General features: G+C 41.4%; 1 protein-coding gene across 1 annotated transcript in view; it reads left to right on the forward strand.

Annotated features, from left to right (window-relative positions):
* The window catches only part of LOC120534677 (zinc finger protein 708-like), a 90,149-nt gene that overhangs the window by 5,387 nt on the left and 58,136 nt on the right, over nucleotides 1-26,626 (forward strand). Inside the window, exon 2 of the mRNA XM_039762268.1 lies at nucleotides 10,808-11,257. Coding sequence (XP_039618202.1) covers nucleotides 11,020-11,257 — 238 coding nt within the window. The 5' untranslated portion in view covers nucleotides 10,808-11,019. The remainder of the gene's footprint in view (nucleotides 1-10,807; nucleotides 11,258-26,626) is intronic.

Raw genomic sequence — 26,626 nt, forward strand, 5'->3', positions numbered from 1 at the left:
TCCATGAGGAGGAGATGCACTGCAGTACTTCAAGCAGCTGGTGGCCACACCAGATACTGACTGGTACTTTTGATTTTGAGCCTCCCTTCATTCAGGGACACATTGTGAAACGTTTTTAGTTTATGTCTTATGGTGTTGACTGTTTTAGTGTTCATACAAATATTTACACATTAAGTTTACTGAAAGTAAAAACAGTTGAAAGTCAGAGGACGTTTCTTTTTTTGCTGAGTATATAAAGTAGACTGTAACAATCTTTCGGTCTTGTATGTATCTTATCATCCAGTTGACACTCGGAACGTTTCTGGTGTGATCTGTAAAAGCAACCGACAGTTTTATCATGTAAAATCCGTAGTATTATTTGTTTGTTGTGTAATGTTTGTTTTTGTTAACTATATTTTCATCTTGCATTACTCTTATTGTAACAATGTTATGGTGGTAATAGAATTTAATCAACCTAATAATAATATTCATTTAATAGACTTTTTTTTCGTCGTCAAAAATTCTGCATGTTAAAACTTATTACTACACCACAAAACAAAAATTAATCTGTCCAAAAACCTTAAAGGCTTCACTTTTTCCATTGTTTTTACACTTCTTTGAATATATTCAACAACTATATTTTGATGAATATATGAAAATCTATTATACTGTAAGACCAGCAGTGAATACACTTGACTTGAGCATTCCTAGTTTTCATCCTCTTTCTCTGTACGTTTACCATTCATTTGCTCAGAGGTTGATGCACTTGCTGCTTCCTGAGCAGCTCTCCTTTTCTCCACCCTGGCGGCTCGCTTCTTCTGTTCTTATGTCGGCATCTTTTTACGTTAAAACTGATTGTTAGTTTTTGTGTTGCAATTACTTAGTGCCTTTTGTTTAATTTTTCACTTAAGCTGGCACTTAAGTTTTCAATCTGCCCCAAGAATGATTTAAGATATGAAAAGGTAGAGGATGTGATGGCAAAGGTGGTAGGGATGAGAACAGTGCCCATACGTATGCGCCACATGGTTGAGTCTACAATAAAATAAAATGAAAATAAAAAGAGTAATCATCACCCCAAAAGCGGATAGTAGACGTCACGTAGTATATGTGTGCCAAATTTCAAGTCAATAGGTGAAACAGTTTGCGAGGTACAGGTGACTTAAAATCCTGGACAGACAAACGAACAGCCATGGTAGCATATTATATAACGAGATAAGTAAGCAATTTTATTTTTTATCTACCATAAACATCTTATATTTATTTTGTGAATTCAGTGGCTCTCTTTGGAATTTTTGTTTATTCATTGTTCTTCTTCTTCTAGCTGCTCCCGTTAGACGTCGTGACTTCTTCCATAACTTTCTGTCCTCTGCATCTTGTTCTGTTACACCCATCACCTGCATGTCCTCTCTCACCACATCCATAAACCTTATCATAGGCCTTCCTCTTTTCCTCTTTCCTGGCAGCTCTATCCTTAGCATCCTTCTTCCAATATACCCAGCATCTCTCCTCTGCACATGTCCAAACCAACACAATCTCGCCTCTCTGACTTCGTCTCCCAACCGTCCAACTTGAGCTGACCCTCTAATGTCCTCATTTCTAATCCTGTCCATCCTCGTCACACCGAATGCAAATCTTAACATCTTTAACTCTGCCACCTCCATCTCCTCTTTCTGGTCAATGCCACGGTCTCCGGCCCATATAACATAACTGGTCTTCCTCTAGACCTTCCCTTTCACTCTTGCTGATACCCGTCTGTCACAGATTACTCCTGACTCTCTTCTCCACCCATTCCACCCCGCCAGCACTCTCTTTTTCACCTCTCTTCTACAATCCCCATTACGCTGTACTGTTCATCCCAAGTATTTAAACTCTACTCCCTGCATCCTCACCATTCCACTGACCTCCCTTTCATTTACACACATGTATTCTGTTTTGTTCCTACTGACCTTCATTCCTCTCCTCTCTAGAGCATATCTCCACCTCTCCAGGGTCTCCTCAACCTGCTCCCTACTATCGCTACAGATTACAATGTCATCAGCAAACATCATAGTCCACGGGGACTCTGCCAAGCTGTCTATCATTAATGAACAAAATGTCCCTTGTTTTGTAGCAACGTAGCTGACGTGTTACAATTTTTTCGTAAAAAAGTAATAGAAAGTTTTTTTTAATACATTCATAATCAAAAACCTCATTTAATTAAGTTATCAAAATCAAAAGTATAGACCAAATATAGCTATGACATTTAACTTATAATATTTATTTATATTTATATTTAACCTTTAATTGATTGTAAAAGGATTTCAATTGGAAGAGACTAATTGGAGATTAAAATACATATGTATAGATTTGAGTGTTTATTGACATAAATTTATGTTGACACATTAACAATTGATTAATTTAGTTATGTTTATAATCAAAACACTAATTAGGTCAAATATTTAACCCTTCATTGAAATATACCTCCTGTAAAACGAATTTCAATTGGAAGAGAAGCCAGACTTGCATCTCAAAAATCCAGAGATTCAGCTGCATGGGCAAGTGAAGCTGGCAGAACAGAGAGTATCCAGACTTAGTGCACAAAGAATAAGAACAGCCACGTCTATGAGGAGAAGCTTTCAGAGAGACCTTAAATGTCTTGCCTTTGCTTACAACTCAAATGTAAAATATTGGGATCTTCCTCCGTTTCAGACAGGTACAATGAATATTGATTGTGGACACTGTGGAGCACTAAAATGGATAGAAGAGCCAATGGTAAAGTTAAGCTGCCAATCCTACTATCTCCCACAGAACCACTTAAATCTGTAATGGCAAATGAAACGGCGAGATCCTGGCACTTCTTATACAACATAAAAAAGTATGTTTATGCTTTCAAATGACAAGGATTCATGCCGACTTTTTAAATTAAGGAGCAAGTGTATCATAGAGTTGGATCATTGCTACCATTACCTGAAGTTTCCTCCCGGGCAACGCCGGGTATTTCAGCCAGTTATACTTTGTATAATATAATTGCGTGTTTAAATGTCCTCCAGTTGTCTTACTCTAGAGATTGAAGCTGTACAATTATAATCCAAACCAGTTTCAATTAAATCTCAATTAAAAAGTCAATAAACCGTTTGCAGTCAAACTTCAATCATATTCACATTAGCATTTAAGTATATTTAATGCCCTTTTACATTTAACAATAATTAAATGATACTTCCAAGTTAATTCATTATCCTTCCATATTCCTAAAAATGTAGCTACCAATACATCTGTAATAGTTTGCCGACATCATTTTAAATGTTGTGCAAGTCTTTATAATCCGCTTTGTGAGTGATCATGTTTTAAACTGCGATGGCATTTTAATGTTCAAAGCTAAAAGTCGAGTTTCTGCTTCATCCTCTGCCAGAGCAGTGAATTTCCACGTCACACAAGCTCCTTTCTACTGCCTAGGTCTAATATGCCGGATGCATCCCACTCTTGCTCATCCATCGCCTACTAGTTGACCTGATAACTTACATTTCAGCTTGTGAGTGGTTAGCCCATATCGCAGCTCTTCACAGATTTATTAGGACTGGGTTTGGGATACATGTGTTAACTTACCCACCATGCCATGGTTAAGTAGGGGGTTCCGGCATTTCTGTCCCAGACTTCCCCATTCAGATTAAGGTGACAGTAATGGAAGGTGGGAAGGATCAACACACACACGTTGCCAAACCATCTAATTCAATGGATTGAAATGTCAGTCTGAAGCTCAAAGTACTCTGGGTAATATTCTTAAAGACACAGGTTCCTTTATTTCAGACAGTTCAATCACATACAGCTCCAATTTATATGAATTTTATCCTTATCAAATGTTTTTACTTGTCCTTATTAAATAAACATTCATAACTGACCTAAATATTAAACTGATAAGATTTTATGATTTTGTGGGAAAAGTTTACTTTCACAAGATGAAATTGGTAGTCATAAAACTTTATTTATTTATTTTTTTTGGGTTGAAAACACAGCTCAAGTTTTTTTTATTTTAGGGGCTTTAAAGACAAGTCTGCAAATGTTCATTAAGCCATGTAGCTGCTCTACTCCATCATTAAGCGCTGGACTGTTTTATCTCCTCCATCCATGGGAGTTGAGTATTGATGTTATGGCTGTGGACACAAGCAGTTTACATTTATTGTATATCTTGCTATCTGAAATTCGCTTTTGTGATTCCTGGCAATTTGTGGCCAAAATTCATTATCCAAATTGTAAAACCCAGTTTTCTGGATCTGATAACCTACCATAGTTCCCACCAGAAAAGCCCATTAAATTGCTGACCGTCCAGGTTGAGTAAGAGCAGCACATTGCAGAAGTATATATAGATTTGAAAAATTTCCCCCCACAGTGTCCTCCCACGACCAAAGTGCCTTGTTAATAAGCAGATCAGAACAACCTCACTGATGAGTTGGCTTCGTCAATGTGAGCGTTCTATCGAAAACTTAAACTTCTGACGTTACACCCGAAACAAATTCAAAGTATGTGTGACATCAGTAAATACATTTTTTTATTATTATTTTTTTTTATCTCAATCGGAGTAATACTGCGATTGTTGTATTTGGACCAATGGCTTCTGATGGGACTATCAGGGATCAGCTTGGCTCATTAGCTGGGTTTTGCAAACCCCACGTTAAAAATCCTGGGGTTATCCTTAATTCCAATCTTTACTTTAATAAACAGATTCCGTCCATTGTTAAGAGCTGCTTTTTTCAGCTTAGACTGCTTACTAGAGCCAAACTGTTTCTGGGGCACTCTGATTTGAAGAAGGTATGCCATGCTTTTATTATATCACGCCTTGATTATTGTAATTTACTTTATTCTGGAATCAATAAATCTTATCTTTCTCAGCTGCAGATGGTTCAGAATGCTGCTGCTCGTTTTCTTACTGGGTCTCAGAAAGTTGTGTCCATTACTCCAATTGTGGCCTCGCTTCACTGGTTCCCAGTTGAATTTAGGATTCATTTTAAAATTTTACTTTTGGTTTATAAGTCGTTAAATGGTGTTGCCCCATCCTATCTGGCTGAGTTGCTGGTTCCATATACACCAGTCTGCTCTTTACGTTCCTCTCAACAGCAATTGTTGGTTGTGCCAAAGTCTAAGATGAAGACAAGGGGTGATGGTGCCTTTTTATGGAATGCTCTGCCAAATGAAATTAGGTCAGCATGATCAACCCAAATGTTTAAATCTAGACTTAAAACACACTTGTTTTCAATTGCTTTTAACTGTATATGAGTATCTCTGGTATCAGTTGTATTAATAATGTATTAATTTTTTTCATATAAATTTGTTTTTCTGTAAATTGTTTATCTTCTAATCGGTTCTTTTAACTTATTTATTTTAGTATTTATGTATTTTTTGTACTTTGTTTTACTGATTTTATTATTGATAGATATATATTTTATTTTATTGTACAGTACATTGGTTTTACACTTTATGGTGTTTTAAAATTGTGTGTTACAAATACATTTTGACTTGATTTGACATCAAAGCTGTTTAAACTACCCGACTGCACCTTGTTATGTCTGTGCTTTTCACAGGATGACACTTTGTACAGTTTAAAAGTGTTTAAGAGTGTTTGGATTTTCACTATTACTGTAGTTTATTTTTCTAAGTGTTTGTTTATTTAATTTAAAGTACCCATTCATGCCCACATTGAGAGAATACTTGATAGCTCTCCAATACCGTATACCAACTCTGCGTATACACTGTGTGCACAATTATTAGGCAAGTGAGTATTTTGACCAAATATCATCATTTTTATGAATATAGCTGTATAAACTTGAATGCTTATTGGATTTAAGCATGTCAGGTGATGTGTATTTGTGTAATGAGGGAGGGTGTGGCCTAAGGAGATGTGCATAATTATTAGGCAGCTTGTTTTCCCTCAGGCAAAATGGGCCAAAAAAAGAGAGATAACCGACTCTGAAAAGTCAAACATTGTAAAAAGTCTTTCAGAAGGATGCAGCACTCTTGGAATTGCTAAGATATTGGAGTGTGATCACAGAACCATTTAATGTTGTATTGCAAATCGTCAACAGGGTCGCAAGAAACATATTGAGTAAAAAAAAAAAAAGACACAAATTAACTGCCAAAGATTTGAAAAGAAATCAAACATGAAGCTACCAGGAAGCCATGATCCTCCAGTGCCGTCATATTGCAGAACTGCAACCTACCTGGAGTGCCCAGAAGTAGAAGGTGTTCAGTGCTATGAGACATGGCCAAGGTAAGCAAGGCTGAAACCCGACCCACCACTGAACAAGACACACAAGTTGAAACATCAAGACTGGGCCAAGAAATATGTTTTTCATGAGATGATGAGATGAGAGTGACTCTTGATGGACCAGATGGATGGGCCCATAGCTAGAACAGTAATGGGCACGGAGCTCCACTTCGACTCGCGGAGGTGGGGTGCTGATATGGGCTGGTGTTATTAAAGATGAGCTAGTTGGACCTTTTCCGGTTGAAGGTGGACTCAAAAATCAACTCCCAGATGTACTGCCAGTTTTTAGAAGATGAGGACACTTTCTTCAAGCAGTGGTACAGGAAAAAGTCGGCATCTTTCAAGAAGTCCGTGATTTTTATGAAGGACAACACTCCATTACATGCATTGAAGTACTCCAAATGCGTGACTAGCCAGTAAAGGCCTTAAAGATGAAAGAATAATGACATGGCCACAGTCCTCACCTGACCTCAACCCTACAGGAGATTTACGGGGAGGAAGAACAGAACACCTCTCTGAACAGTGCGTCTGGGAGGCTGTGGTTGCTGCGGCACAATATGTTGATCATCAACAGATCAGGAAACTGACATGAATGGAAGGCTTTTGGCTGTTATTGAAAAGAAGGGTGGCTGTAATGGTCACTGATTTTTGTTTGTTTTTAAATGTCAGAAATGTGAACTGCTCAAAAAAATTAAAGGAACACTTTGAAAACACATCAGATCTCAATGGGAAAAAGAAATCCTCCTGGATATCTATACTGATATAGACTGGGTAATGTGTTAGGAACGAAAGGATGCCACATCGTTTGATGGAAATGAAAATGATCAACCTACAGAGCCCTGAATTCAAAGACGCCCCAAAAATCAGAGTAAAAAAATTATGTGGTAGGCTAGTCCATTTTGCCAAAATTTAATTGCAGCAACTCAAAATTGTACGCAGCACTTTGTATGGCCCCTGTGTTCTTGTATACATGCCTGACAACATCGGTGCATGCTTCTAATGAGATGACAGATGGTGTTGTGGGGGATCTCCTCCCAGATCTGGACCAGGGCATCACTGAGCTCCTGGACAGTCTGAGGTGCAACCTGGTGGCATTGGATGGACCAAAACATAATGTCCCAGAGGTGTTCTATTGGATTTAGGTCAGGAAAGTGTGGTGGCCAGTCAATGGTATCAATTCCTTCATCCTCCAGGAACTGCCTGCATACTCTCACCACATGAGGCCAGGAATTGTCGTGCACCAGGAGCCACTGTACCAGCATAGGGTCTGACAATGGGTCCAAGGATTTCATCCTGATACCTAATGGCAGCCAAGGTGCCTTTGTCAAGCCTGTAGCGGTCTGTGTGACCCTCCATGGATATGCCTCCCCAGACAATCATTAACCCACCACCAAACTGCTCATGCTGAATGATGTTACAGGCAGCATAATGTTCTCCATGGCTTCTCCAGACCCTTTCACTTCTGTCACGTGCTCAGGGTGAACCTGCTCTCATCTGTAAAAAGCACAGGGCACCAGTGGTGCATCTGCCAATTCTGGTATTCTATGGCGAATGCCAATCGAGCTGCATGCTGCTGGGCAGTGAGCTCATTAGAGGACATGGGGCCCTTGGGTCACCCTCATGAAGTCTTTCTGGTTGTTTGGTCAGAGACATTCACACCAGTGGCCTGCTGGAGGTCATTTTGTAGGGCTCTGGCAGTGCTCATCCTGTTCCTCCTTGCCCAAAGGAGCAGATACTGGTCCTGCTGATGGGTTATGGACCTTCTATGGCCCTCTCCAGCTCTCCTAGAGTAACTGCTTGTCTCCTAGAATCTCCTCCATGCCCTTGAGACTGTGCAGGGAGACACAGCAAACCTTCTGGCAATGACACGCATTGATGTGCCATCCTGGAGAAGTTGGACTACCTGTGCAACCTCTGTAGGGTCCAGGTATCGCCTCATGCTACCAGTAGTGACACTGACTGTAGCCAAATGTGAAACTAGTGAAGAAACAGTCAGAAAAGATGAGGAGGGAAAAATGTCAGTGGCCTCCACCTGTTAAACCATTCCTGTTTTGGGGGTCATCTCATTGTTGCCCCTCTAGTGCACCTGTTGTTAATTTCATTAACACCACAGCAGCTGAAACTGATTAACAACCCCCTGTGCTACTTAACTGACCAGATTAATATCCCATAAATTTCATTGACTTTATGCTATACTCTGATTAAAAAGTGTTCCTTTAATTCTTTTGAGCAGTATATATTAGTAAATTTTGAGTTATTTGTTTATTATTCTCACTTTAAAGAATGAAAATATAAGCAAGTGAGATAGAAACATTTTCATTTTTCCTTTAGTTGCGTAATAATTCTGCACATCTATGTATTCCCCTGAGAATGTTCGCTCTCACATTTCCTTTGTAAAACATTTAGGTTTCAGGTTTATTAACATTTTGGATTGATTGTTGGCACTGTATTTGTTCCATAATAAAATGAATTCTCAAAAATACAACTTGCCTAATAATTGTGCACACAGTGTACTTTTGTACTAAATCCAAACATACACACTGATGAGACTGGTAACTGTTACATTTTAGGTAATACATGTTTTAAACGGGGTGGGGGACTTGGCATGTGCTGGGAATGCCTTGTTGTTTTTCTGTTAAAGATAACACTGGTCTATAAAAAAAATTGTTTTTGTTTGCTACTGGGAACTTCAGACCAGCTCTCTATTAAGTTTTTTACACTGATTTCATTTATGAAATCGGAATTAAGTTAGCACGTCAGGTTTTTGAGATACACATCATTGCCGTTTTGACACTTTTGAATATCAATATAATATATCAATACGATATCTGGAGTCTGAACTCTGCCCCACCAAAATTGTTTGAATGTGTTTACTCTGAAAACAAACTAGAAGACGATACCAGAGACACTTTAAAATGTGTTTATGTCAATTTACCTCAATATAAAAGCGAGGTCAGGTGGCACAGTGGGTAGCGCTGCATCGCAGTAAGGAGACCTGGGTTCGCTTCCCGGGTCCTCCCTGTGTGGAGTTTGCATGTTCTCCCCGTGTCTGCGTGGGTTTCCATGCATAGTCCAAAGACATGTGGGTTAGGTGCATTGGCGATCCTAAATCGTCCCTAGTGTGCACTTGGTGTGTGTGCCCTGCGGTGGGCTGGCGATCTGCCCCTGATTTGTTCCTGCCTTGCGCCCTGTGCTGGCTCCAGCAGACCCCCGTGACCCTGTGTTAGGATATAGCGGGTTGGGTAATGACTGACTGACTAACTAAAAATGAGGTCAGTGTGCTCAAAATTGTCTGAGGCAATTGCTTTTGCGTTTGTACCGCACATCCGTCTCTCTTTGCATGAACCAACAGTAGTCACCCATCATGCTCGGAGTGAATTTTACCCGATATCGGTTTTCCATCACCTTTTATATCTTGATGAAATCTTTCCCCATGCTCATTTCTGACATCATCGCTTAGATTTGGTGGAAAAGAGTCGAGATGAAAGTGTAAAAAATGCGTCTTCATTGACATTCTGGCTCCCGTAAGCTGATATACTTTCAGCATATTCTCCACAAGCTCAGCATAATTCTCTGCTCTGTGGCTGTCAAGAAAATTCTGGACAACCCGCACGAATGAGGGTGCTGATTCAGTGGGCTTCAGTTTCATTTTGAGCTCATCGTCAAGCATCAGTTCACAGATTTCAGGGCCAACAGAAACACCTTCCTTAATTTTGGCTTCACTTTTCTCGAGACCAAACTTATTTCTTAAATGCTGAAATGCATCGCCTTTACTTTCCAGTCACCCTCGTTGTCCAAGACCTGGAACATCATAACTAAAAAATGAGACGTGCTGGACGAAAATGGTTTTCAGATTTGGATTTGGCAAGTGAAATTTGTTAAAGTACAGGTGAAAGAATCCCAGTAGCAAAATGCTTGTTGACCAGTGTAATGAAAGAATGATGTTTTCTTTAAAAGCTCACTTTGGGATGGTAAGGTATTGCTGTACTTGAGTTACATGAACTTGCAGTGAAAGTTTCAATGAACGTAATTTAAGCTAAACTATTAAATCAAGCAAATCTGGCTGCCTGTCATGCAGCACCTTTACTTTTAAACTCTGTTAGGGTCTGACATTGTAACGGCGGAGCAATGAAGGACATCATAGGAGCTCAAGTTGCATCAGTTGGGAAGCTCAAAGTTTAAAAGAACAAATCACTTTAAGACTTCTAATGAGAACAAAGAGTTTTATAAAATCTGTGACTTCGTGATTTGCACTTATTTCATATTCTAATCTTTAGGCCCTGCTCGCCTTAACATTTCTCATCGTGACTAATAACACATTCTAGGACCCCAGCATGCCAAGTATTGAATACTTCTGCACCCCAATACTGGGAGGAGGTCATCCTCTTCCAGCCTGTTGGACCTTTATCCTCACGTTTTGCCCAAGATTATTTTACACCAGATAAAATCACATAAAGAGTAATGAGTTACTAATCTCGACATGAACTGTCTGACTTGACGTATACCTTAACTAAGAGAATGTTGTAAAATGGAATTCAAATGTCTTTCGATTTTAATGATGCAGTTTTGATGAAAATAATCTTCTTTCCACAGAGAGAAACAAGAAGCTGCTGATTTCTGTAATGTCTGGATGGATGTGAAAGAGGAAGCAATTAAAGCTGACATAAATATGGAGATATGGAAGGCAAAGGTTAAAGAGGAGGACTGTGAATGGGAGTCTGTCCACCTTAAACAGGAGAATCCGGGCATTTAAGGAGGAGGAATGTGAACTGGGATCAGTGGACATTAAACAAGAGGCAGAGGAGATGTCTGTCAGCATTGAGACACACAAAAATAAAAGTGTGGAGCGGGTCAAGGAAGACGACCTTCATTATGGATGTCAAGATGGAGTGATGGCGGGGTCCGTCTCTTCTCAAAGCAGGCACTGTTCATCTGTCAATGTAAAGTCTGAATCATTGGAGGCTGACACAGAGGTGACTGAAAAAAAATCATCTATTAGGATTCAGGAAGATCAGCCACCACCTACAGAACAGTCTGGTAAAAGTAAGTATATAAAAAAAACAAAAAACAGTATGTGTAAGTTTTTAGGAGTGAGGATATGAACTTGAAAGGGCGGTCTCGTGATTTTTTTGAGAAGTACAGAAATTGTGAGAAGTTGTAAATTTGTGCAAATGCTTTACGCTGTGGACCACCCAGGCTAGCACTGCCAGCTTAAACCAACACAGACGAGCGTGGAACAAGTTCAAGGCACACACGTGTGTTTTTATTTTTCTTTTTACCTCGTGGGAAATGCCTTCCCCGTTTCCTACAAGCCCAGCACAGTCCAAAGCACTAACACCGCACAATACAATAAGTCTTCCTTCGCTCTTTCTTTTCTCCTCCACTCCTCGTGTCAAACTTCATCTTCCTCCTCCTGACTCTGGCTCCCTGAGTAGTAGCTGCTGGCTCCTTTTATAAAACACCCGGAAGTGCTCCGGGTGCCTGATGACCTAGCTTCCGGCAGCATTTCCAGGTGTGGCAGAAGAACTGCCCAAAAGGGTTTGGCAGATCCTGCTGCAGCAGCCCCTGGTGACGCCCACGGATCCCAAAAGAGTTGCACCAAACTCCAACTCCCATGAAGCCCTGCGGGAGTCTGAGGCACCGCTGCAACCCAGGGGGTCTGCCATCTAGCATCCTGGGGGAGGTAAAGCTCTGGCCATGCTTGCTCCCCTGTGTTTCCTGAAAATGCATTAGCTCTCTTGGAAATGTGTTCTTTTGAAATTGCGGCATATTAAGTAACTAAACAATATAGTAATATACCAGAAAAGGTGATATCCCTCCCATCGTGATTACGGCGGTACAAGAATCACATGAGAAAAAATATACTTTAGCTTACATTTACTGATGGTTAACGTGGTTACAGACGTGAGGCATATGGACAGACTTTATCCAGGTGGGAGTCTGTATCAATACAGGCTGCCATTTCTCGTCCCCACGCTGGGAGGTTTTTCGGAAACTTTGCTGACACGTGCCTCGAAGGGTCTGGCTGTTGTCCAAGCCTTTAAATAATGCCTTGCTTCACTTGCTGGTCTTCTCTGTCTCCAATCTAACTGCTGAGCCCCTGTGTGCCAAATTTAACATGCACATGTGAATAAATCCATACCAGTGAGCATAGAGACAGTGACATTAATATTAAAGAAAAATGTAGTATAACACCCTGGTCCTTCCAACGTGGTGGTGTCCTACGCCTATACAAAAGCACAGGTTTTTGCTGTATAAAACTGCAGATTCAGGAAAAAGTTTGTGAACCCTGTGGAATTCCCTCCATTTCTCCATATGTTCCTCCTAATAATTCTGTCTAATCTTCAGCTAAATTCCAAAACCAGACAAATGCAATTTTCTTAAATTGGTAACACACAAACAATTGGATTTGTTGTCTGTCCTGACCACATCTTTTATTAAACATTCACAGTTCTGTCTGTGACCTCCTGTCTTTACTAACTGGTTGTCCATCCTTTAGCTTCAATGATCTCCTCTAAACATTTCCTGTAGCTGCAGCTCAGCTGTGAATGTTAGCTTATTCTTCCTTTCCAAACTTTTTTAACCCCTTGTATTCACTGGATTTCCTTTACTGATGCACTGTCTTCAGATCAAGCCACAACATCTTCATTTCTGTGAGATCTGGGCAGTGATAGGCCATCCCAGAACACCAGTCTTCTTCTGTTTTAAGGCTTTCAGTTGTCGATTTCTTACTGTGTTTTGGCTCCTTGTCTTGTTTCATCACCTAGATTTTTTTATTCTTCTGCTACCCTGACATTCTCCTGTCAGATTTCTTGATAATATTTTGTATTCAGTGTTGGCTGTCCAGGCCTTGAAGAAGTAAAGTTGCCCCAAACCATGATGCTCCTTCCACCATCCATGACCATGGTGTTGCGTGTATCTGCCAAGGAGTTCTCATTTATCAACCAGGTGGTCTTTTACAGGCTTAAAGTATGCAGTGATGTTTGTTCAGAAAACAGAATTCTCCTCCCCATGAACACCATTCTTCTGTTTTTTGTTTTAATTACCACATGAACAGAGTTTGAGAGGTTTCTGCAGGTCCTTTGCACTGCTGCACCCTTAGTAGTAGTGAGTTTCCTCCATTTGTAGATGGTTTGTCTTTCTATAGATTTACCGACTCTCAGGCCTTTCTGCATCTCTCCAACTCTTCTAACGTCCTCTGACATTTCACGAACAGATCCTTTTTGAGACAAGCTGACTGGCAGTACCTAAATTTCTGCTGCGTTCCATTTACCATGGATGGCGGAACTGGGAAGGACGTCACACCCAAGTTGACCGCGTTCCAGTAAAGTATTTGGAAAATCCAAAATGGACTCATCCAGGAAAACTGTTGTGATTGTGCAGAATGAATAGCAGTCATCTGCGTATCCAAACATTGTAGCAACATGTCCACGGATAGACGTTGGACAGTACTGTGGGTACAACTGACTTAATGAGACCCAGGTACTAACAGACAGTATAATATTACAGCTTTCACTAATGTTTGTGGAGTATGGTGCCATTTTGAATTGACGTCATAATCTGAAGTCGGACAAACTTGGATTTGGCAGACCAGCCTTGAGTTTCTGAGCTGGAAATTGGACTTTAGGGGGCATTCCCGTTGAAAATTCCGAGTAGGAACTTGAGAATTCCCAGTTCCCATTTCAAATGCAATGCCACATGTGTGTTATTTATTTATTTATCGGGTTGAACATCTTCAAGTCACACACCATGAGTCTCATCTCCTTGGTTAAACACCTAATTGCAATGAGATTCTGTAGATGCCATTAGCATGGAGGGCGACAGACCTGGCTGTGTTTGTTAAAATGATGCGGTCAGCATTGACAGTCCAATTGTTTGTGTGTTACGACTTTTAAGTTGGTTGTGTCCATCTGTTATTGTGATGCAGATCAGTCTGCTTTGTCGGGAGGAATTCATGCAGAAATCCTGGGGCTTCACAAGAGAATAGGATTCACTATTTCTTGTATCTGTAAAGTGAATTACAATTCAATGAAATTTAAGATTTTAAACAACACATCCTCAAACCCATTTAATTTAAGTGAATGTCAGTATCGGTTATCTCTAAATTGTCTTTAATTTGGCCTATTTTAATGTGTACAAATGAATCTGCTGCATTTAATTCCATTTTAAATTATTTTCTGATTTTTTAATACATGAAAAGAATGAGTTAAAGTGATGCAGTTGCCACATCTATTTATTTAAACAGCTCTTTTATATAACTGTTACAGAAGTTGCGACAATAGGACAATATAAAAATCTAATCTTAAAGGATCGATTTATTATTTTTCTAGCCAAAGTTATGTCTTCTCAATCTTGGTATGCTTTAACTTGACACAGAAAATTTTGTTCTAAACTAAGCATTTTTTCATAAATTATACAAATTTCTTGACTGTTCTTGCAGGTTACAACTTGATTATTGGATCCCTGTGTCCGTAGTGAATAAAACTTTCCTAATACGTTCACTTTGAAACAGGAAAGGTTTCCCTTAAAGAACAAATGCCTTCTGTGTTTATGAGGCATCCTTGTTATAGCAAAAGGAAACTTTAAGTGATCATTTAATCACGGCTTCGTGAGGTAAGAATGCACTTCCCATTCAGTTGTGTGCTCATAGCTTCCATCATGGGTACTGCATGAGAGTTAGTCACTGCACAATGAAGTTCGGGAAAATTAGCAGTGACTTTAGAAAATTGGCTTATGAGTCTGCTCAGCTGAGTGAAGTTTCTGACATCAAGGAAATTCTTCTCTTCATATAACAACCAAATCATAAGATGTAATCGGGCGTCACAACACCACTCATACTGCATCTTCCTCTATCAGGTGTTCCCATTTAAATGTCGCCACAGCATATCATCCTTCTCTATCTGTCCCTGTCTTTCACATCATTTTCTGCCACACCGACTGTCTTTGTGTCATTCCTCAGCACATCCATAAACCTCCTCATTGGCCTTCCTATTTTCTTCTTGCCCTGGCGGTTCCATCCTCCTCATTCTTTTCCTGATGTACCCCCTCATCTCTCTTCCACATGTGCCCAAGCCATCTCAATCTAGCCCCTTTTCATATTTCCATTCTTTTTGCAAAGTCAACCATCATCGGCCCTTCAACATTCCTCAACACCATGCGTGCCATCACCTCCTCATTGCCACTTTTCCCTTCACAATGAAGTTCTTCTCCAATCGCCACTCTTTCTTCTTTAGGTATACTCTCCACCATTTTGTCTAACTCACTCCAGAAATCTTCTTTCTCCTCCAACTTACATCCCACTTCTGGGGCATATGCACTGATGACATTTTACATTACCCCTTTGATTTACAACTTTATGATCATCAATCTGTCACGTCCAAAACACTCCTGACATACACTTCCTTCACAGTTACTCCTACCCAGTTTCTTTTCCCATCCATCCCATGGTAGAACAGTTTGCACCCACTTCTGATGCTTCTGGCCTTTCACCCTTTCCACTTGGTCTCCTGTACACATAGTGTACATCTGTCTTTCTCAGTTCTATCATATCGGCCAGCTCTCTCCCTTTGCCAGTCATAGTGCCACCATTCAAAGTTCTGACTCGGAACTCCACAATTGCTTCCCTTCCTCCTCTCCCATTGACGTTGAACCTGTTTTCCCCTCCTTGTTTTTCTTCACCTTCTTCATCCAGCAGTAGCAGTCATTGTTAACCCGGGTATCGACCAATCCAGTATGGACATTCTGTTTGTCATCGGCATGTTTGATTTGGCACAGGTTTTATGCCAGATGCCCTTCCTGACGTAACCCTTCCCAGGTTATCTGGACTTTGGACCGGCATGAAGACTGCATAGACTTTTGTGACTCTGGTGACTGGGTTATATATATCTACTAGCAAAATACCCCGCTTCGCAGCGGTGAAGTAGTGTGTTAAAGAAGTTATGAAAAAGAAAAGGAAACATTTTAAAAATAATGTAACATGATTGTCAGTGTAATTGTTTTGTGAGTGTTACTGAGTGTTGCTGTCATCAAAGATTTGATTATCATTATTTCTTTCAATCAGGTTCGTATTTGGAGGATGTGTTGTGTTCAAGTTACATTCCTTGATTGTCTAGTCTATCCCTGACCATCTTATCTTCATTGTCAACCGTTGTAAAGATAACAGGTTTCATTCATCAAAGTGATCACCACCCAAATACTCGTACTCGTGAATCTAAGATGTTTAACAAGCATTCCCGGTATTAAGTTGTGGATTTGCCTGTGAATATTTAGCGGCAGCTAAGTAATTTAAACTTAAGCTTTACACCTTGCTTTCCTATTGATATGTCTACAAAGGCTTGTTCAGATTCAGAGGGTTGTTCCTTTCTTACTGCATCAATAAACAGCTCATCTTCCTCTTTATCTGAGACATCACACACTGCATGCACGGGTTTACCTTTTCCAGTCCTGCAAAGTGTAACAAAGTGCTTCAATTTACCACATTTTTACACTGTCTTCCTTTAGCTGGACATTGACTTTTTCCACCATGTGGTTTGTTTCGGCAGTAGCTGCACTTATGAATATGCTCGTATGCATCAGTCGCTTCATATTCTATTGCTGCCGTCTCAATTGTGTAATGCGTATTTTGTTCAGCGCTCTTTGGAGCTCTTGCTTGTTGTCTGCGTACTGCATTCACAGTCAGTTCACATGAGCCACTCGGCAGCAGAGTGTTTCTATTGGATTGTCGCTGATGGACGGCCTTATATGGGCAGGCAGTCAATTATGTGGGAGGCGTGACGATGAGGGACGCAGCTCCGCCTCACACGGCGATCGAGCTGCAGGCTATGGCTGGTATATATGTACATAAGTAGGTTCCAGTTATGACCGTTATGCGGAGAATTTCAAAATGAAACCTGCCCAACTTTTGTAAGGAAGCTGTAAGGAATGAGCCTGCCAAATTTCAGCCTTCCACCTACACGGGAAGTTGGAGAATTAGTGATGAGTCAGTGAGTCAGTCAGTGAGGGCTTTGCCTTTTATTAGTATAGATATATATCTATACTAGGGGTTTTGCCCCCTGCTCACTTTGCTCGCCAACCCCTGTGTTTTGGTTAATCGGATATACAATTTTAATTTTTTTTTTCTTTGGAATTGTTTCAATTTCATTATTTGCACTTTTACTTTAAAGCTTTATTAAAAACAATATATTTTGGAGACACATTGTGACAATGCAATGTGTAACTGCCCGTAATTGAATATTGTTTCTGTTTCTCTAATAAATAATCCAACTTTTTCTAATGTTTGTCCCTGTGATTTATTGATTGTCATAGCAAAAGCTATTCTCACAGTAAACTGTAAACATTTTAATACGAATGGCATATCACGATCTCCTTTGGTGTGTAATGTTATTTGCGGAATATATACATTACCTTTCTTTTTGCATGTTAAAATTTGCATCGCCTCTCCGTGATCATAAATGTACACCTGACCGAATTGTGTATTCTTTGAAATTCAACTTGTCGTTGCTTTAAGTGTTGCGGGACCACAGATTCTCATAGCGTATGGTCTATTATTTGTGCATAAGAATGATGCGAATGCGAAAAGACTCTACTCTTTGCCTTTTATTTCTGACCTCGATTTATCCTGCTCTTTTTTCAATTACACCTGGTTCTGATGATTAATCACCTTTTGTTTTGCGGTAATGCAACCTTTTCTATCTTTTCTTTGATACTGTAGCGACTGACATGATAAAGTGTCACAAAAGTTTTACTTGAACAATCGCCGACTTCGTAACCCCAAACACAACTATCTAGCACCTACTCCAACCCCCCACCCCCCACCACCACATCAATCAGTACCCTGCTATCAGTCTTCCATGCTGTACTCCGCCCTCCCTCAATCAGACCGAACAGTCACTTAAAAGGCCGCAACCTAGCTGGGACGCTGCAATACTTTAGAATTTCAATGGTTTCATATTCTGCACCTTTCTCTTCATGTGTTTCGCACCATCATTTGTTTGAGCCTTTCGAATTACACTGCTTTCATGATCTCTTATCTGCCTTTTTTTCTCTCCAATGCCTTTGGGTGTCTATTCTCTGTATTGTCCTTATACACTTCATATGTGTTGAGAGCACAAGATGTGTGTGCACTACGTGCTTTCACACGACAGACTGTTTTTTGATGGATGTGCTCTTATATGATATCTGTTGTAAGTAGGGCATGTCTTGCAAGAATCTCATGTTCCACGTCCCCGCGAGACGGCCCTGGCACAGTCTCTTGGCACCAAGTCTCATGTTTACGGTCCCCGCGAGACGCTCCGTGGCAAGTCTCTTTTGTCTTGCGGGTCTTTTAAATGTCTTTTGAGAACTTCAGAGAAAATCACATATCGTCGTCTTGCTTTTGCATTCCAGGATTTATTTTTATAATAGAGAGATGTGTGTGTTTATGTATAAATTATATTGTGGCCACCAGGGAGCACTCCAGCTTCCTTAACTCGACACAGACAGACACCAGGTACAAATCCAGCATGACACACATTTTTATTTACAAGGGAAAAACACTTTTCTTTAGTCTCCTGTAGCACAGCACAAATACAGAGCACTTGGCACTTTATCTTTGCCTTCTTTCTGTTCCTCTCTCTCTCTCTCTCTCTCTCTCTCTCTCTCTCTCTCTCTCTCTCTCTCTCTCTCTCTCTCTCTCTCTCTCTCTCTCTCTCTCTCTCTCTCTCTCTCTCTCTCTCTCTCTCTCTCTCTCTCTCTCCTCTCTCTCTCTTTGTCCTTCACCTCCTGGAGCTTTGTCCTTCTGGCTACCCAAAGGAAGGCAGACAGCTCCTTTTATGCTGCACCTGGTAGTACTCCATGTGGCTTGCTAGCGAGGTCTGGATGCACTCTCAGGTGTGATGGAAGCTTAACAAAGTAGGGCTCCCCCCTTGTGGCTTCCAGAGAACTCAACAAGGCTGTGCCAAACCTATATATATATATATATATATATATTTTTTTATATATATATATATATATATATATATATATATATATATATATATATATATATATATATATATATATATATATATATATATATATATATATATATATATATTAGGGCGGCACAGTGGTGCAGTGGTAGCGCTGCTGCCTCGCAGTTAGGAGACCTGGGTTCGCTTTCCGGGTCCTCCCTGCGTGGAGTTTGCATGTTCTCCCCGTGTTTGCGTGGGTTTCCTCTGGGCACTCTGGTTTCCTCCCACAATCCAAAGACATGCAGGTTAGGTGGATTGGCGATTCTACATTGGCCCTAATTTGTGCTTGGTGTGTTTGTGTGTGTCCTGCGGTGGGTTGGCACCCTGCCCAGGATTGGTTCCTGCCTTGTGCCCTGTGTTGGCTGGGATTGGCTCCAGCAGACCCCTGTGACCCTGTATTTGGATTCAGCGGGTTAGAAAATGGATGGATTTATATATTATTTAAAATTAATCTCACACTGCTCTTGCCAGTGTAGAATGGAACATTTAACAAGATGTATTAGAAAAGAGAAGAGACATTAAACTTCTGAGTTGGGAGATTACACGACTGTACCTACACAGAAATCCACCTTGCATGGCAATACTATACTGAAAGTATAGGAGTCAAGTACACTTTCTTAATAATATTAATGAAAGGGTCACCAAAACCCATCACCTGCAGAATTTTCCATAAATAATGCCAATTCAGTCTCTCAAAGGTCTCCTCGGAATTTGGTGAAAATACCACTTCTTCTTCTTTCAGCTGCTCCAATTAGGGGTTGCCACAGCGGATCCCCTTCTTCCATATCTTCCTGTCCTCTACATCTTGTTCTGTTACAGCAATCGCCTGCATGTCCTCTTTCACCACATCCATAATCCTCCTCTTAGGCCTTCCTCTTTTTCTCTTGCCTGGCAGCTCTATCCTTAGCATCCTTTTCCCAGTATACTCAGCATCTCTCTTCTACACATGTCCAAACCAATGCAATCTTGCCTCTCTGACTTTGTCTCCCAACTGTCCAACTTGAGCTGATCCTCTAATGTCCTCATTTCTAAATCTGTCCATCATCATCACACCCAAAGCAAATCTTAGCATCTTTACCTCTACCACTTGCAGCTCTGTCTCCTGCTTTCTGGACAGTGCCACCGCCTCCAACCCATATAATATAGCTGGTCTCACTAATGTCCTATAGAACTTCCCTTTCACTCTCACTGATACCCGTCTGTCACAAATTACACCTGACACTCTTCTCCACCCATTCCTCCCTGCCTGCACTCTCTTCTTCACCTCTCTTCCACAATCCCTATTACTCTGTACTGTTTATCCCAAGTATTTCAACTCATCCACCTTCACCAACTCTACTCACTGCATCCTTACCATTCTGCTGACCTTCCTCTCATTCACACACATTTATTCTGTCTTGTTCCTACTGACCTTCATTCCTATCCAGGGTCTCCTCAACCAGCTCCCTTCTCTCGCTACAGATCACAATGTCATCAGCAAACATCATAGTCCACGGGGACTCCTGCCTAATCTCGTCTGTCAACCTGTCCATCACCATTGCAAATAAGAAAGGGGTCAGTGCCAATCCCTTATGTAACCTCACTTCTTAACCTAGTTTCCACTACTCTTTCCCATAACTTGATGCTGTGGCTCATCATTTTATCCCCCTGTAGTTACTACAGTCCTGCACATCCCCTTATTCTTAATTATCGGCAACCGGTACACTTCTTTTCCACTCCTCTGGCATCCTGTACAACTCTTATATACTTCTCTGCCACTCCCGACTTCCTCATACAATACCACAACTCCTCTCGAGGCACCCTGTCATATGCTTTCTCCAGGTCCACAAAGATGCAATGCAACTCCATCTGGCCTTCTCTGTACTTCTCCATCAACACCCTCAGAGCAAACATCACTTCTGTGCTGCTCTTTCTTGGCATGAAACCATACTGCTGCTCACTAATCATCACCTCGCTTAACCTAGCTTCTCTGCTCTTTCCCATAATTTCATGCTGTGGCTCATCAAGTCTTTGTTGCTGGTAAAGTGCAGATACGTACAGTGATACCTCGGTATACGTCCTTAATCCGTTCCAGGTCCTTGGACTTAAACCAAACAGGACGTATACCAAACTAATTTTTCCCATAAGAAATAATGGGAAAATGATTAATCTGTTCCCATGAAAAAAAAATCCTATTGTTATTGGCATATTATACTACATTGATGGGGTTGTATAAAATAATTTAAACACTGCTTAATACTAAAATACATAAATACAAAAGAAATTAGATGAAATAAATGAAAATGTAACCTCACTTTACTTTTTAATAACGTCTTTGTTTTTCACAATCATAGATACCGTCGTTCTCGGCAAACGGTATGCAGCAGTCATGTCCCGGATACGCATGCGACCTTCATACTTTTCAACAATCAATTCAAATTTACGTGAAAAAATACAAAATCACATTGTGACGATGCGGGTTTGCTGTATGCTCCCATCTGCTGTCAGGGAGCCCTTGAACCCTACACCGTCGGTAATGTTACCGATGAGCTTAGCAGTGAGGCACAACAAAGCACGGGGATGGTGAAAAAGTGTAAAACAATCAACAAAACAAGGTGTTCAAATTAAAGTGCAGTGTCCAAAGTTCCAATAAATAATCCATAAAATCAGAAGTGAAACGTGGAGGTTAAAAACAATAGAAAACGTCTTCTTAAAACAACAAGGTTAAAATACAGCAGGATGCATTCTTTAAAAAAAGAAGAAGCCCGGTGCCTTTTTACCTGGCGCCCCCCTGCTTCCCCTACTTGCAGCTGACCTTCACTCTGCCTACTTCAGCTGTTCAGTTCACCTCTCCGATCCCTGGCTCCCGTAGGCTCCTCCTGACAGCGACTTGGGATCCACAGTGACCAGGGCGCCTACGCTGGGGAATACACTCACCCAAGTCTCGACTCCCGCGGCCTTACCCAGACAGACATCTTCCTTCCGGTCAATCCTGCTCCATAATCACTCAGCGGGAGTGACCACTACTACTATTCTCCGGGTGTCAGCCCAACACCCAGGCTCCCGGTTCAGCTGCAACGCTCTCCTGCACCATCTTTCTCTCTCTCTCTCTCTCTCTCTCTCGCAACCTCCCGTCCGTTCTTTCTTTTTCCTCCCCTTCTAGCCGACTCATTCTTCTATTTATCAAGATAAGCAGCCCTAGGAACAATCACGAATGCTGATGGTCTCTCACCTGTGCACTTAGGTGAGAAACGGCCACATCACGAATCGCCCTGAGAACCGCTTCAGCCACACAACCACCGTGCCCCCACTCCAAGCCACGAGCGTGGTGATTATTTATTTTAAAACTGGCCTGTGACAGAAGCTGTGGACCCGCTATACTGCACACGTGAAAATTCACAGAGAGTTGTTCACTGAATGCTAGCAACTGGCGTACTGACGCTCGTGGACAGTCGTGGTTTTGTCTCGAGAGAGGTAAACAAGGGTAGCATGTGAGTCGTATTCCAAACAAAGGTCGTATACCAAGCAAAATTTTTTGCGTCCAAACAGGATGTATACCAAGTTGGACTTATTCCAAAGCGGACGTATACCGAGGTACCACTGTATTTCATAATTAGTGAAAACCTACACTCAGACAGAATTTCTCCAAAGAACGGCGGCACTGACAGCACTTTTACAACCCGAGTGATTGCTTACACAAGACGCATCTGTACAGTTGCTCAAATGACACTCGGGGCTAACGCTTTTAGCTCGGTTTTCGCAGCCTGAGTAATGCTCGGGTCTAACACTAAGGAGGTTAAAGCAGATGAACAGATTGTAAAGAAGCGTGCTCAGCGTAGTGTTGATTGATGGTATGGAGAAGAAAGCATAACATTTGCAGAAGCTCAAGACTAGTGATTGAGTTGGCTTGGCTTCTGATAAATGATATTTAGTACAAGTACAATGAATTTGAAATTCACTCTGCTCTGAAAGGCGGTCATTGAGCTCAGCCCTGACTTGAGGTGTATGTGATTTGTATTGAGGATTAGGTACAGGCGTTGTTGAGATTTCTTAACTACTGCTGCAATGTGACTTGACCATTTCAGGTCATCGGTGATGGTCACTCCAAGGAACCTGAAGCTGCTGACCTGCTCCACAGCCTCCCCTCCGATGTAAGTGGGCACGATGCTCTCTCACCTGCTTTTAGAAATCCACGATCAGCTCCTTAGTTTTCCTAACATTTAGGGTGAAGTTGTTGTCCTGGCACCGCTCTGCCAGGAGTCTGACCTCCTCTCTGTAGGCCGTCTCATCGTCCTTGCTGATCAGGCGAATTACGGTGGTGTTGTCAGCAAACTTGAGGATGGTTTTAGAGCCGTACTTAGTCACGTAGAGAGTAAAGTAGGGGACTCTGCACGCTGCCCTGTGGGGTGCCAGTGTTGATGATGATGATAGTGGATGAGATTTATCCACCAATACGCACATGCTGAAGTGTGCCAGTGAGGAAGTCCAGGTTCCAATGGCACAGTGTGAAGAACTGAGTCCCACATCCAGGAGTTTAGGATGACGGTGCTAAATGCAGATTTGTACTCTACAAACAGCAGCCTGGCATAACAGTTCTTGTTCTCTGGGTGAGACAGAGTAGTGGAAATGGCTTCCTCAGTGGACCTGTTACAACGGTAGGCAAACTGGAGGGGGTCCAAACTGTCTTTTTAATGTGTTCCAGCACCAGCCTCTCAAAGCACTTCATGGCTGTGGGAGTAAGTGCTACGGGGCGTTAATCATTAACCCCTTTAATGGGGGCCCTTTTTCAGTTGTGACTCCCCCTGGTGGGGGTTTATCTGTCTATAGAAATGGTTGAATTTATTAGATTAGATTTATTTACACTATGTACAAATTTTCCATTTTTCACTCCAGTTGCGTGCGGTACACATGGAAGCCCGGAGCAGCACAGAGTGGAACATTGCCGTCTCTGCAGCAGTTTATCGTTTTCTCTCCTCTGCTTGCATGACAAACACACTACCACATCTCTTAAGAGACGTCTGCTCAGTATGCAAACATCTCTGTCATTACCCTTCCACTTCAAAGCCATCAACTCATTTCTGAATGCAGTGGCAACATCTCCCGATTTTACATTTTTTTGATTTTGGTAGATCCTTTCTGTTGTGATCTTACTGATCCTACCGCGTCAGTTTCCATCGAATTCAAAACTTCATACAGCTCGGGACTGCTGTAGTAATTGTCTCGTCCTATCAGATTTCCCTGATTCAGTAGCTTCTCCACAAGCGTCTGCACAGTCTGCGACAGTTTTGTACAATTGCGCATATGAACCCCTCCTACATTGTTCAGAAGTTTTGTATCTTTTCCCCGTGTACATCATCATATTGCACATGTTACTAGCCTCAGGCCTAGGGGAACCTGGCCAGGCACAAGCCCTCTGTTGCTACAGAGCAATATGGTGAAAAAGTATAAAAGTAGCAGGCAGCAGTCACGAGTCTCAGACCAGACTTCTCTGTTCTCCTTTATTTACCCAGAAATATATATAATATTGCTTCAATCTCTGCACAGATCAACATGACGATCAGTGAAACAATGGTGCATGACAATTTCCTCTGCAGAACAAATAGTGTAAACACATTTACTTTGGTTCAACAATAATATCGTGGCCAGCTATCAAAAAGTGCCTAATTAGAAACCAATGTCCCCAGAACTTGTTCATTTTCAAAGGAAACGGGCAGTTCTGTATCACCACATTCATTCGTGTAGATGAGATACTAAACAAAGCAGGCTGACTATTCAAAGCAGGTGACATTTTAGAGAGAGGTTAGGAGCAGGCGCTGATATAGTACGTTGCCGCACCCACCACACGACACACCAACTCAGGATCCCGATTAGGACCACAGTCCAGCCATACAACGGGTGATACCTCAGCACCACACTAGTTCAGATGGAGGTGTGAGGTTTTTGTGTGGAGGCTGGAGTGCCAATTCTGCCACCAACCCCCAAGTTTTTCCCTGCAGGCCTACATATAGGGACGGATGCAGATTAACGTCATACCCAAGACAGAGCAATTGCAGGATAAGGCCCAACAGAGCAGAGACCATTTTGGCATTTTATGGGATTCGAACTGGCAACCTTCCAATTGCCAGAGCAGATCCCCAGCCTCTGAGCTACCACTCTACCAAATATTTATGTCCTTTAGGTAGCCATCAACAATAACCTGTATCAGAAATTTGCAGGAATTTTGCCTATACTTTCAAACACTGGTTAAGAGCCCATTACACTAAGCAACACACAGAAATGTAATTTTCTTTACAACACTGAATTCTAGCCCATTCATTACACACACACATCCACTTCTTGCCTCACAAAGTTTATAAAGGATTCCATCTCAAAACATGATCTTCTTTTTGGAATGTATACCTTCCACCCTGGACAGGGTTTCCATAGCAGTAAAATTTCATCGATCAAAAGATCTCCCTCAGGAATATGCAGCGGGTATAGAAAAGAATCCCCCCCACTCGAAATATTCCCATTTTTTTTGCTTTACAGCCTTAAATGAAAACACACAAACCAATATTTTTTTTCCAGCTTTACTTACTCATTGCAATCTATAACATCCAAGTGAAAGATATCACAGCTACAGTTCAGAAGAATTTTAAAAAAATCAAAAACAAGATTACTGGCGTCCTTCCACCTGTGATCAATTGTAATTAGTGTGATTAGTGAAGCTGTTCCTGGAGCATTCCCTTGCTTGGTAGTGCAATTGACAACAAACAGCTGACTATGGATGGCAAGCCACCTTCAAAAGATCTCAGAGTTGTGGACAGACATAAGGCAGGAGATGGATACAAACAAATCTCAAAGGCTTCATCAATCCCATGGATCACAGTAAAGTCCATAATAAAGAAGTGACAAGTGTCTGGTACTAATAGGACCCTCCCTGGATCCGGCTGTCCCTCATAACTGGATGGAAGAGCAAGGAGGAAACTGGTAAGAGAGGCTACCAAGAGGCCAATGGCCACTTTGAAGGAGTTACAGGGTTTGAAGGCAGAGAGTGGTCATTGTGTGCATGTGACAACAATTTCACAAGCGCTCCACAATTGTGGCTTGTTCGGGAGGGTTGCAAGGAAAAAGCCACTTCTCAAGAAAGGCCACATTAAGGCTTGTTTGAGCTTTGCCAGAATGCACCTTGAAGATTCTGATGCCAAGTGGAGAAAGGTCTTATGGTCAGATGAGACCAAAATCAAACTATTTGGTCTCAATACCAAACGGTACATCTGGTAGAAATCCAATGCAGCTCACCATTCACAACACACCATACCTACAGTAAAGCATGAAGGGGGCAGCATCCTGTTGTGGGGTTCTCTGCCGCAGAGCCTGTGGCTCTCGTTAGGGTAGAAGGAAAAATGGATGGGGCAAAATACCATCAAATTATTGAGGAAAACCTGCTACCCTCTGCCAGAAA

This window comes from Polypterus senegalus, chromosome 8 (assembly GCF_016835505.1).
Source record: "Polypterus senegalus isolate Bchr_013 chromosome 8, ASM1683550v1, whole genome shotgun sequence".
Taxonomy (NCBI): Eukaryota; Metazoa; Chordata; class Cladistia; order Polypteriformes; family Polypteridae; genus Polypterus; species Polypterus senegalus.